This window comes from Elephantulus edwardii, unplaced genomic scaffold, assembly GCF_000299155.1.
Source record: "Elephantulus edwardii isolate Elephantulus edwardi_28Jun2011 unplaced genomic scaffold, EleEdw1.0 scaffold00215, whole genome shotgun sequence".
NCBI lineage: Eukaryota > Metazoa > Chordata > Mammalia > Macroscelidea > Macroscelididae > Elephantulus > Elephantulus edwardii.
The window spans coordinates 3108528-3122110 of NW_006399965.1; the positions used below are offsets into that span (position 1 = coordinate 3108528).

Consider the following 13583-nt stretch of genomic DNA (forward strand, 5'->3'; position numbering starts at 1 on the left):
TTTAAATTTTATTTTTGTGTGCGTGTACCATCAAATCAGATCTGACTGGTACTGGAGGAGATTGCTCCTCCTTCCCTGGCAGAGCATCTGGTGGATTCGAACCATGCACCTCTGGGATTGTAGTTGCAGCTTCTTGCCACTAGGCCACCAGAGCTCCCCTGTCTAACAGGTTTTAAATAAAGACATTTTTTTCTTTATATGGTGGGGATTCTGGGTTGTTGTGTTTTGTTTGTTGGTTATTGTTTTTTATTTGTTAGCTTGTTTCACTGAAAGTATCATTCAATTAACTGTTTTCTTTGTTTTTCTGTAGATTATTGCTTGGCTTAGAGTATGCCCTGCTGGTTTGGTGGACTCCCAAAGTAGAGCATCAAGGGGGATTCCCTTTATATTACTATATTACGGTGCTGTTGAGCTATGCATTACATCAGGTAAGCTGGCTGTGGTTTTCTTCAGGAAGCTTTTATATACGATAAAGAAGACATTTTTTGTATAATCACCTTAAATAATGATAATAAAGGTTAAGAATAAATTGAAGTGTGAAAATGACACTAGGAAAGTTATTTGAGGACAAACTTTAAACTTGTGACTTCTGATTTAGTGAATTCTGTTCTTGAAAGACATTTCCCTGCTTATTAATGTTTTTTTCATTTAATGAGTATTTGTTACATATCAAAGTTAATTCCAAGGCCACACGTGATTATACTCTTGGTAAATATCCCCAAGCCCATGCCTAGATGAGAGTGTTTTAATTCACGGAGGCTGGGTGTCAAATCTCTTTCCTTTCCTCCCTTCCTCCTTTATTTTGCTTATACTGAATTCATGCTTAATAGTTTTTTTCAGTCTTCTTTCACTGTAATTGAACGAACACGATCAAGTAATAGTTCAGAAATAACTTCTGTGTTGGGGTTTTATTTGAAGATTTCTTGAAGTGTAGTCAATAAAATTCAACCAAATGCTTCATGGAAAGAAAAGTACAAAAAAAGTCCTACAAATGATGTATGACATAGCCTTGCTCCTCCTTAAGGTCTGTCTTAACCTTGCCTTCCGCAAATACCAGTGGACCATATCATTAAGTAATAAAACAGAATGGAATAAATCTTACAAATCTCCTTGCCCTCAGGGACCTTTTATTTTAAGCACTTTCCCTAAGGCCTACAGCAAAAGGAATCTGTGTACTGTAGTTTCTCTCTGTCTTCCTCGACTTTGGAATTCCTTTTTCTATGAACACAGTATGGAACAGCAGCCAAGGGAATGCTGTTTGGAAACAGTTCCTTGCTCTTAAGCAGGAGGTCCATTTGCTTTCTCCCATTTTGACATCTTGTTGTTGTTGTGTGCCGTTGAGTCGGAACCGCCCCATAGCAGACCCTCTGACGGGTCTTCAGAGGCAGTTAACCGCACGGGAGAAGATTGATCCTTCTCCTGCCGAGCGCTTGGAGGTTTTTCCTCCTTCAGTTTGTGACATAAGTTTTGAAATGCTGCTTTTCACGGATATCTAAGAAAAATATTTGTGTTCCTTTGAATATTTTCCTGTATCACCCAAAACCTAGAACTTCCTCACGGTCAAGTCAGAGCTGCCTCATCGCCCGCCCTCCAGTCTGCAGGATGGAGTTGCCCACCTTTCTCTCTTGGTGGATTCAAAGCACCACAGAGGCCGCCACGTTTGGGCTAGCAGTGCAGCAGCACTCTGGGCTGTGCCACCAGAGCTCCCTTAGAGATACGTCTGTCATGTCAGTCGGCACTGACCCACAGCCGACCCTCCAGTGGGTTTTCAGAGGCACTTAGGCCATGGGAGGAGAATGCCCATCCTTCTCCTGCGGCACAGTCGCAGGCCTCGAACTGCTGCCTTCAGGACTGCAGCACAGCTTCTTGCACTGAGCCACTAGAGCTCACTATGTGCATAAACGCAGGAGATACACAATCAGGCACAAAAATGTGGGCGTGGCTTACATTTCTCAGGTGTCCTTCAATACCTTCTCTGTTAGTTTCTTTGTCTAGTCTTCCCTTAACTGCTTTTGATAGAATGTTTGTCAGTTATGCTTCGTATGTGTACTTCTTTTATAGTACTTACCACATTTCTTCATTATTTATTTCTTGTTTTTCTAATTTAGAATACATTCTTCAAAGGCTGAGTGACTGTGTTTTACTTGTCATTTTAGTTAGCCATACTCTGAAGACTGGCTTTTAGTAGGTGTTTCTCCATAACTGTTTCTTGCATTCATGCCAGTAAGAATCATGAAAAGTCATTTTTAGGCTTTGAGAACAGCGTTCTTAATTCAGATCTTAGTGTATCGAGGGGGGGAAATTAGCCTAATCATACTAAAGATATTTTACATTTTGCCGTAGGTGACGTTGTACAGCATGTACGTTTCTATAATGGCTTTCAATGCCAAGGTCAGTGATCCTCTTATTGGGGGAACATACATGACGCTGTTAAACACTGTCTCCAACCTGGGAGGAAACTGGCCTTCGACAGTAGCTCTTCGACTTGTGGATCCGCTCACAGTGAAAGAGTGTGTAGGAGCCTCGAACCAGAGTTGTAAGACACCCGATGCGGTTGAGGTGAGTGTGTTTTCATTTCAGTAACAGAGGGAGATGGACAGTCCACTCCCATGCAGTTTCCAGCTTCTAAAAGCCCATTGGAGGGTCAGCTATGAGGATATTCCGATTCGATGACAATGCATTTGAGTTTGAAACATAAAGCTAATATTGACATTCACATACAGTCATTTGCTTCCAGTAGGACAATACCTTTTTGATTTTTGAAAAAAAATGTCTCCTCATGGTTTCTAGTGTAGAAATCTACATTTCTTTTTCTTGTACGAGATGTAGTTCCTTAAAAATGGAGAGCTGTCACAGCCTTGGCTCACCTGACAGAGCTTCTCAGCTAGGTGAGGCACAAGCTCTCTTCTCCACCTTTTTTTTAACCTTTATTTTATTTTTCTTGTTGTAAGCCTTGGTTGCTGTGATGCTGAAGCCTGTGACAGTGATGTGCCAATCATGGTAATAGGTACCCATGGTGGACAGTGTTGGCTGGAGCTTCCCGACTAAATCAAGCCTGGAAGCAGGAGCGGCATCCACTTCCGACATGGCTTGCCTCTGGAAACTCTATGTACAAACAGTGCTCAGGCTGTTCGTTCACAGGGTCGCTATGAGTCGTTACGACTCGACAGCACCAAACAACAACAGCAACAAGCCTTTGAATCGGATCGACTAGCAAAGGAGGAGATTGCCCCTCCTTCTCCAGCAGAACATTTGGTGGATTCGAACACCTTGCCTTTGGCGTTGCAGTGCAGCTTCTTGCCACTAGGCCACCAGAGCTCCCTTCTCTCCTCCAGCTTAAGAATCACTGCTCTGTGCAGTAGGCACTGAAAAAAGAATTTTTTTAACATAAGTGCATGATTAACAGTTGGATTTTACAGCAATAGAAAAAGCCTGTTATTTAACACTTAAGAGCTAAAACCTTTGTTGGTATTTAAAAGTAACAGTAGTCTTACTTTAGGAGTCAGTTCATTGGGTATTTCTTCACATTTCCGGATATGAAAAGCTGCATCATGAAAATGATTACTGATTGCAGAAAGCACTAAAAATTTTTCTATTTCATTATTATTGTCATTGTTGTTATTATACCATAAAGTGAGTTTTCCATTTTATTATTATTGTTGTTGTGTACCGTAGTTAACCCTCCAGCAGGTTTTCAGAGGCAGTTAATTACACGGAAGGAGAGTGCCCGTCTTCCCTGCAGAGCAGCTGGTGGGCCCAAACCACACACTTTGGGGATTTTTGCGGAATTTCTTGCCACTAAGCTATCAGAGCTCCCTTTATTAGCATTAGAGATAATCTAATTTATTAATATATTTCACCATTTAAAGTAAACATTTTATACTTTCAAATATTATAATAGCAGTATTTTTGTTAGTCCTGTCCATTATAATCTGAAGGCATCTTAATTGCATAATACGAATTATAAATTATATCTTTTCATTTTTTTACAGCTTTGCAAAAAACTTGGTGGCTCATGTATTACAGCACTGGATGGCTATTATGTGGAATCTGTTGTTTGTGTTTTAATTGGATTTGGTTGGTGGTTCTTTCTTGGTCCAAAATTTAAAAAGTTACAGGATGAAGCACCATCTTCATGGAAGTGCAAGAGGAACAGTTAATTGAAGTGTACACTACAGGAAGTTCTAAGAAGGTACTAGTCGGATAGTTCCAGTACAGAGGGCTCCTGATAATCAGTGCACACAAGTATGAAATGCTATTTAAACAAGGAAATCATTAATATAAAAATGCCAAATGGTTGAAAAATAGAGGTTTCTTTGTATAATTGATTATATTTTGACTTGCCTTGTCAGTGTATTTAAAAGTTTACGTAAGGTCAAGACATTGGTTCTAAGACAGCTTTTCTGGCCTTGTTATTTGATTTATATCTTTTTAATTTACTGACCAAAGCATGTTTTAAGCCGTAATGCAGTAGTCATGGAAATGGTAACCATGCAGACAAGTATTGTTATCAGAACGTAGCAATGACCTGTGTTTAAAATTTCAGTAGAGTGTATAAATGGGACAAACTAGATATTCAGGTACTAATTAAAACTAGTCTGATCTTGTTGATGGCTAAAATCTTATTTTAAATCACAAATTGAGTAAATATTATATGGAATATGCTGAGAAGAGAATGCAGACTACTGAAATACCATTTTAGTTGTTATTTTGCAACCATAATCACATTGTAAGGAGTGAAACTGTATTAAAAAAAAAAGACTATTTTAAATGTATTTCCAGCTTTTGTAAGCATTAAAGGTTTATAAGAAGATTATTCAAATTATTTTTTATAAAACAAAAGCTATGATTTTTAATTTATTGATTTCTGCTGCCTTCACCTTTTTTGGAAGACATTTTGATTCCTTGTTAACTTTACCCTAAATCTTTCCAGATATGTTTTGTCACAAGTGCTTCACAGGACACAAAACCAGTAAGGGATCAATTGAATGTTGTATGTGTGTTCATGGCAAAGTTTTGGAAATAAAAGTTAAGTGTTATTCTTCAAGTGTATTTTTTTTAATTAAGAGAAAATAATAATGATGCTTTCCTATTAAGTAAAGTTTAGTAATAATATAATTTTAGAAACTTAATTTTTTAACGAGTGATAAAAACATTTTGTGCCTTTCAGAAATTAAATCTGTGGTAGAAGAGTGTTTCTTAACTCTAAGCACTTTCCCAGTGAGAAAAAAGTCTCACTGGATGCCAAGTCGGGTACTGTATTTCCAGGTATTAAAATACAGCCTTCTATTTATGAACTGTAATTGCCAGTGGAGACTTGCTCTCCCAGGAAACTGTTCTTTTGAGGACCTTAGCATGCATAGCATATATACATCTGGTGGCAGGATTCTTACCATATTTTTGTTGTTCACTATTCCAACTCTCAAAGACTATAAATCCTGAAAAATTTGGAGAAAATGAGAGGTTAGTTTAGGAGTCTTGCTAGGTAACGTTTTCTTGGTGGGGAAATAAAAACTAATTCCTGACTTTGTAACTTAGGTTGAATTTGAGAGTGGGGATTTTATAATAATGGAGAATAAATGGGTGGGAGAGAATGGTTATCTGCATCTGAAGAGAGACAGCGTGTAGCGTCCAGCACATTGTCCCTGGGAAGTATGCCGAGGGCGAAGTTCTCAGAGCCTCAAGAGTCATCCCGAAAAGCGCTCATCCTAGAAGCAAGGGGGCCATGCCAAACCACAGATTACAACATATTGTCACATCGATATTTCATTATCATGTATTATTATCAAAGTGCTTACTTGAATAAAAGAGACCTATACCACTTAGGTGTGAAATGTGTTTTAATTTTTAGCTTTTTCGTTAAATCCTAGACTGCCATGATTGCACCTTATTTCTTCCCCTCCCTTTTCTGAATTTCAGATACCGTTTTATAAATATAAACGGGACTGACGTGAGGGTTGGGGGAAAAACGAAGAAAAAGGATAAATAATGTGCACAGCATTGAAACAGATGAGGGAGAGAACTGTCTAAAAGGAATATATGGTTGGGTATTATTGGCACGACAGGAGTCCAGAATGAGAGCCGCATAGTAAAGTGGACTGGGGGTGCGGGGAGGGGGGGAGCGGACTGTATAACAATGAAAGAATTTTTTTTCCAAAGAAAAAAGCAAACTGGAAGGTGGGGGGCAGGAGGGCAGGGAGGAAAATGTGCAACAATGATTGAATGGAAATCCAAGTTCTCTATAAACTTTCAGTTAAAATCTCAATGTTAAAAAAATAGCATTAGTGTTAGTATTCTAATAGTATTAGAAAATACTAGGCACTGGTGGCATAGTGACAAGGAGTTGAACTGCCAACCCGGAGGCATGCTCTTGCAATCCACCAGCTGCTTCATGGAGCAAAGTGGGGAAATCTGGGTAATGTACAGCCTCTGAACACACCAGAATGTCAGCGGTGGGTCGGCTCCATCGCCACGGCGCAAAACCAACAACAAAATACCATTTTTGTATGTTTTCCTTTGTTAACAAATAAATTTCCTCAATCTTATCCTCAAGCATGAATATGTATTAAGTATATATATTATGAACATATGTCTCTGGTACATCTTCATTTGTACTTTGTACGTAGTGTGTGTTGTGTGTTTCTTACATGATTAGCTAAAGCAAAAAATTCTCTCCTTTGTACATATTTTAATCTTGCCTAGTCAATCATGTTGGAAGCAGGAGTGGCATCCCCTTCCGTAAATAGCTTGCCTCCGAAAACCCTATGAACCTGGAGCAAGGATGAAAGTCACGCAAGTGTTGAGGACTTTCATTCATAGGGTCAGTCACCTAAGACTCATGGCATTTAACAACATAGAGACCAGTTGGCCTAGTGGACAGAATGTGATGCTACCAAGCCAAAGGTAGCTGACTCTAATCCATGGCCCTCAGGCCTGTCTTTAATTGTTTTTGGTCAAACATTCTTCTAGATTATAAAACCCTGGTGTGTCCACTTGCCCTACAGAGGTAACCTGTGACCTCTGTGAAGCTGAGCACTGTGACACTGATGAGTCAAATGTGATAATGGTTACCCATGGCGGACAGTGTGTGGTGGGGTTCCCTGGTTAAAACAAGCTTGGAAGCAGGACTGGCATCCACTTCCAAAAATAGCTTGCCTCCGGAAACCCTATGAACCTGGAGAGAGGATAAAAGTCACACAAGTGTCAAGGACTTTCCTTCATAGGGTCGCTGTGAGTTGCCTACGCCTCGAGGGCACTTAACAGTAAAACTTGCTCAAAAGTTTATATATATTTAGAATTTTAAGTCTGTTGCTGAGTTTTCTGCCTTATTTGTAATGGCTTTTTGTCTTAACACGTAACAGTATGCCCTGAAACTCCGAAAATTATTGCAAAACCCTGAGTATGTACTCTTTGTCTGGAGAGGATTGTTTTTAAAATACCTTGAATGATCTGGGATTTTTTTTTTTAAAAGTGTAAAAACTATGGCTTTATGGGATGTTGACTATATTGTAAATCATAAGCATTAATTTGAGATCATAACTGAAGTTTTTTTAAATTGTCCTGAAAACAGTATTGAAAGTGTTGCAAATTAGAAAAGCACTACAACCTTAGTACTGAATTTTAACTCAGTGAGATAAAATATTGCCAGAAGAAAAGAGATTAATCTGTGGGCGGTGCAGATGGTTAATGGAAGCAGACTAGCTCAAGGCTACTCCCCACTGGCACCTTGGGGAAAAAGGCAGGGATGCGACAGCACCCAGCCCCTCACTGGGCAAGACCATACGCTTCAGCGTGTTCAAGATTACTAAGGAGCTTCCCAGAGGTTTGGAGTCTGCCCACCTCCCTCTCAGATGAAAGAAAATTGGTCCCCCCCCATTTAAAACAAAAAACTACGCAGCAATGCAATAGTTGTAGAAGCAGAGCCAAAGACAGGTAGTCTAGGTAATTTCTGATGTTTCATGTCCCATATGGATACTTCTTTGTATACATATTTCCAAAAAAAATACTAGTCCATCGCATAAAAGACCTGTATTAACCATTTAATTCCCTCCCCCCACCCACTTTGGATAGATTTCAGTTTGAAAGTTTTATTTTGCCTTTTTAACAGAAATTTTAAAAGTATGTTCTGCTTTGTACTGGTTATAGACATTGAATATAACAGATGCCAAAAAATAAATTTTGTTATTAAATTTTCCAAAATACTTGAAAAAATGATTAGCACATAACCTGCTGTTAAAAAAAAGTGTCAACTTGTTTGAACCACTTCATACAGATTTCCAAAATGTATTTTATCCAGTATAAAGAAAAGTTTTAAAAAATTTGTTCTTGTAAATTCGTATTAGGTATATTTATTATTTTTTCTCTCTTTATATTTATCATTTTATGGAACTCTGGTGACCCACTGGCAAGAAGCTGTGCTGCAATCCCAAAGGCTCAAGGCCACCAGACATATGTAATTATTATATATGTATCTATATGTTGTTGTTATGTGCTGTTGAGTCGCCTGCGACTCATAGTGGCCCTATGTACAACAGCCCTAAACCCTGCTCTATCCTGTGCCACTCGCCCTCCCTCTGACACACCCATCCCAATTACCCCAGTCACTGAATCAATCTACCTCATAGAAGGTCTTCCCCTCCTATACTGTCCCTCCACCCTCCCAAGCATGATGTCCCTCTCCAAAAACCTGTCCCTCCTTACAACATGTCCAAACCAAAGTATGTCAAAGCCCCAGAATCCTTGCCTCCAAGGAGCAGCCTGGTTTCACCCTCTCCAGGATCAATCTGTTTTCTTGGCAGTCCATAGTATATTCAATACTCTTCTCCAGCACCACAGCTCAAAGGCATCAATTCTCCTTCTATCCTCCCTAGTCATTGTCAAACTCTCTGATGCATAACAGGTGATTGACCTGTATCAGACGCCCTTTAGTCTCCAGAGTGACACCATTGCTCTTCAGTACCCTGGAGAGGTCCCTAACAGCAGACTTTGCCATTACGTTTTTTGATTTCCTGTCTGCTGGTGCCAAGAATGTTGACCATGGAGCCAAGCAAACTAAAATTGTTAACAATCTCAATCTCTTCACCATCCATCCTGATGCTGCCAATTGGTCCAGTGGTGAGAATCTTTGTCTTCTTGACATTGAGCCTCATAGAGATAAGAGATAGAGAGATAGAGATATAGAGGCAGATACAGATACAGATATAGATACAGATCTATCACTAAGACCACCTCATTGAGTAGATACCAACTCACAGTGATCCTGTGGGCCAGAGCAGAACTGGCCCTTCAGATTTGCATAGCTATAAATACCTAGGGAAGCTGACTGTCACAGTTTCGTACAAGGAGGGACTGATGTGTTCAAACTAGAGTGAAATGCTTAACTGTTGCACCACAAGGAGTCTTTTTATGCTAAAACCAATGTATTTAATAACGATTTCTGTTTGAGAACAAATTTTTTTTTCTTTTCCCTGCCTCTTTTTAAACAGTCCCTCCGTAAGGACTATCCACTTAGCTTTGTGTCCAAAGACGAAATTTGTAGGTGAAAGGAGTTAGCCTTCGTTACAGACTGGTTAATTTCAGGGTGGAAAATATGGAACGCTTCACAAATTTGCGTGTCATCCTTGCGCAGGGACCATGCTAATCTTCTCTGTATCATTCCAACTTTAGTATATGTGCTGCCGAAGCGAGCACGAGAACGAATTTTGAAGTCACATTTTAACTGCTGGAACAATTTTAAAAGAGTGCTTTTGTCTTATTGTAAGGGATTATTTTGTTTTAAAATACCTATTATATGTTTAATTCTTTTACACTTCAGTTTATATCTGCCTAATTTGACAGGGTCCATTTTTCCCCTTAAATTTTTAATGCATATTTATAAATGTAACCAAAGTGGAAAAATACCATTCAATGAACAATGTATACCCAAAATAGCTAAAATGATTTTAACATTTTAGATTTGCTTTATGTCTTTTAAAGGTTTTTATATATTCATTCTAACTTTTTGTGTATGTTGTACAATTTGAAAGTCTGTTGTATCTAGTGTAATCAGGTACTTTAACCAATGTTTTCTTAATGTAAAATATGTGTCTACGTGACTACATGATTATTATTACCTAAGAAAACAACTACTTAGAAGCGTCTTCTTCAAAGAGTCCAGCTTCTCAAGTGATTTGTTCAGCATATAGATTGAATAGGTTTGGAGAAGGAATGCAATTCTGACTCATTCACACCTTTTATGATTTTAAGCCTCTCAGTCTTCCCTCATTCTATTCAGATAACGGTTACCAAATAACATAGAAAGAATAATGGAAGTGTATGTATCACCGTTTTGCAACCCACCCTACTCCAAGAAAAGCATTGATTCATATAAAAATCACCAATGAATGTCAAAACCATTGGCTAAGATATTGTCAGTGTGTTGAAACAGATGAAAGAACTGTTTAAAAGGGATATGTGATTAGGTATTATTGTCAGGACAGGAGTTCAGAATGAAGGCTGCATAGTGGAGGGGATTTGGGAGGAGGGATTGTAAGACAATGAAAGAATTTTTCTTTTACTTTTCAAAGAGAAGAACGAACTGGAGGGGGGAAGGGGGAGCAGGGAGAAAAATGCAACAATGAATGAATGGAAATCCAAAATTTCTAAATTTTCATTAAAATTAATAATTTAAAAAAAATAGTAAAAAACAACAACAAAAGATGTTGTCAGTGGGCCTGGGGAGTTGTCAGGCACCATTGTTGAGATGCCAAGTGCCATTTCACATATTACTTGGTAATTGCAAAGATAAAAATCAATATAATGGAGAGGGATCAGCTACTGTCATTTCAGCACCACTGGTAGTTTTGAGTAATTCTGAAATATAGCAAACAGTGTTTAATCTAGTTCTAATCACTCTTTGGAAACAGAGTAATTTTGATAGTTATTTGATAACTGACAGACACTTTGCTACTGGTATTCATTTTATATTGTAAGTAACTGCAACAAGAAACAGGCTAATTTGGGATGGAAGTATCTGAAACAATGGCAATCACTTCAGAAGTCAATAAGAAACTTCAAAGGTGAGGCTTGTTCTAGCTTACAGCATCTCCAGAATAGACTAACAGCAATGTGTGAACTTTGGATTCTGCCTTGAATAAACAGCTAGAGAAGATAATTTTAGAACAGTTTGGAAATTTAAATGTGGACTAGCCAATAAATTCTGTCTTTCATAGAAGAGGTTATGACAGAAGAGATATTATGTCAGGTGGATTTGGGCAGAAAGAGAATGCTGGAAAGATGCTTACTTGCGTTTTATTGATTATGCAAAGACATGTGACTGTGGATCATAACAAATTATGGCTAACACAGGAATCCTAGAACCCTTAATTGTGATCACAGGAAGCTTATGTAGAGACAGTGTCAAAATTTTAATGTGATACAATTTTAGATTGGGCTTGAGAGCCCTCCTGCTTTCTATTAGTCAAAAGTAGTAGTCTAGTAATTTTAATTCACAGATTACTCCTTGTATTTATTTGCTAGCAAGGTACAAGGGGCACGGAACTCTCATTTTCCTTCCTGAGACTCTGTTTTATTATCGTTAACATAGTCATTTTAAAGGATCCATGCTGTCTTGTTTAAGTGAACTTGTTGTACTTAATGAAACTTTGGTTTCATTACTAGGTTCCAAAGACTGCTTCTGAGGAAAATGGTTTGTAGCAGCGTGGACTGGATACTTTACAGGCAAAAATGGTTTTATGCAGTAGAATGAACATTCTGTGAACAATAATATTTCCTTTTAAAAAATGTTTTTTTCCTAAGTGTATAATTTTTTTTTTTTTTAAAGTTACAACTCCATCTTTATTTAAGCCTTATGAGCCTCCTTAGCGTTTTCCACCAACTCGGGGAGCAGAAACTTTCACAGGCTTCGCAATTTTTTGTTTAGGCGCTGCTTTTGTGGGAGCCTTAGTAGCAGCCATTGCAGTCTTTTTAGATGCTTGTTTAGCTAAGTGTATAATTTAACACATTCTATTAGCTGAAAGCAGGGAATACCAGAAGAAAGTTAACAGAAAAGAATCTCCAAACTAGAAACCTTGTCAGGGCCCTACTGCCTTTTAAATACAAAGGCCCGCCCACCAAGTGCTAATTGACAAGAGGCTTCCAGCCCACAGTTGATTTGTTAGCTAAGTCCAGTCAGCTCACACATGATTGTGAACAAAATAAAAAACAACCAAACAGTTTATACTCAGCTTTCAACTAAAACAAGAGACCCTAGTCCAGAATCCAACTGCTTCAAGATACACATTTTCCTCCTGTACAATTTACAGCCTCTGAAAACCTGTTGTAGGGTCAGCTATGAAATGTTCTGACTCAGTGGCAAATAACACCCTGAAAGGTCACAGTTTTAATGCACATGAAGTCCTCATGAGCCAGAAGCTACTCACAGTAACTAACTAAAACAATACACACTCAGAATACGGATGTATCAGCGGTTGCCTTTCCACTGCTAATTTCTAGAAAAAGGAAATTCAGTACAAGGGGGATCATAAGACTGTCTTAAATGGTAATACAAATCAAAAAGAATACATTCTAGAGAGATTGTGAAGTTGAATTACAAGGACAACTGATTGCCGATAGGAATTGAGGGCATAGGCTTTTGATTATAGTTGATAATAGGAATACAGAGAGGAAGGAGGTAGTTGTAACTAGGAAAAACCTCTAAAACCCAGACCAAACCCCTGGCTGTGGGTCAGTAGAGATCCGACACACCCACCTTCCTCCAAAATAAAAAAGAGCAAACACGCAGCCATGGCATCGATTCCAAGGCCCATCAGCCTGCAGAGCAGAGAACACTTGTTCCACAATTGTTTCCAAGGCTCTAAATCGTCATGGGAGCTGAATGCTGTGCCTTCCTCTCGGAGAACAGCCAGAGTTGGAACCATTTACCTTTCAATACCTGAGAACTTAACTACTGCACCAGTAGGGTTCCTTCCTGTTTGGTGGCATTTTATTGAAGATAATTCTTTTTCAGGGATAAAATTTTAATCTGAGAAGAAATTTGTTCATCCTCTGAACCTAGATAGCAAGAAAAGGAAAAGTTTTGTAACCTGTTGATAGGAAGGGAAGTTGTTGTTGTTGCTGTTGATTGCCTTTGAGTCAAGCATGACTCATAATGACTCCTATGAACAAAATGCTTGAAGCCCCTCTACTAATGTCTAATGTCTACTATCGACATTTTTGAAAGTTCGTAAGATTTCCGGAGGCATGTTATTTAAGAAGTAGATACTCTTGCCAGGTACTTTTGTTCTTTTACCAGATACTTCTGGTATCAGTAAATTATATTTTTTCTACTTTCATTATTAAGATTATCAAAAAATTACTGGAACAGCCTATCAACAGAGAACTGCCAGATGTGCTGACCTGATTTAGAAGAGGTCGTAGTACTAGGGATATTATAACTAATGTTAGATGGATCTTGGCTGAAAGCAGAGGGTACAAAAGGAATGTCTATGTGTGTTTCATTGACTATCCAAAGACATTTGACTGTTGATCACAACAAACTGTGGCCAAGAATGAGAGTCGCAGAACATTTGATTGTGCTTATGTAA

General features: G+C 38.5%; 1 protein-coding gene across 1 annotated transcript in view; it reads left to right on the top strand.

Moving 5' to 3' along the window:
* SLC33A1 (solute carrier family 33 (acetyl-CoA transporter), member 1) overlaps positions 1-4194 on the top strand; it is an 18969-nt gene extending 14775 nt beyond the window's left edge. The window contains exons 4-6 of the mRNA XM_006897780.1: positions 311-428; positions 2344-2559; positions 3993-4194. Coding sequence (XP_006897842.1) covers positions 311-428; positions 2344-2559; positions 3993-4160 — 502 coding nt within the window. The 3' untranslated portion in view covers positions 4161-4194. The remainder of the gene's footprint in view (positions 1-310; positions 429-2343; positions 2560-3992) is intronic.
* The last annotated feature ends 9389 nt before the right edge of the window (positions 4195-13583 follow it).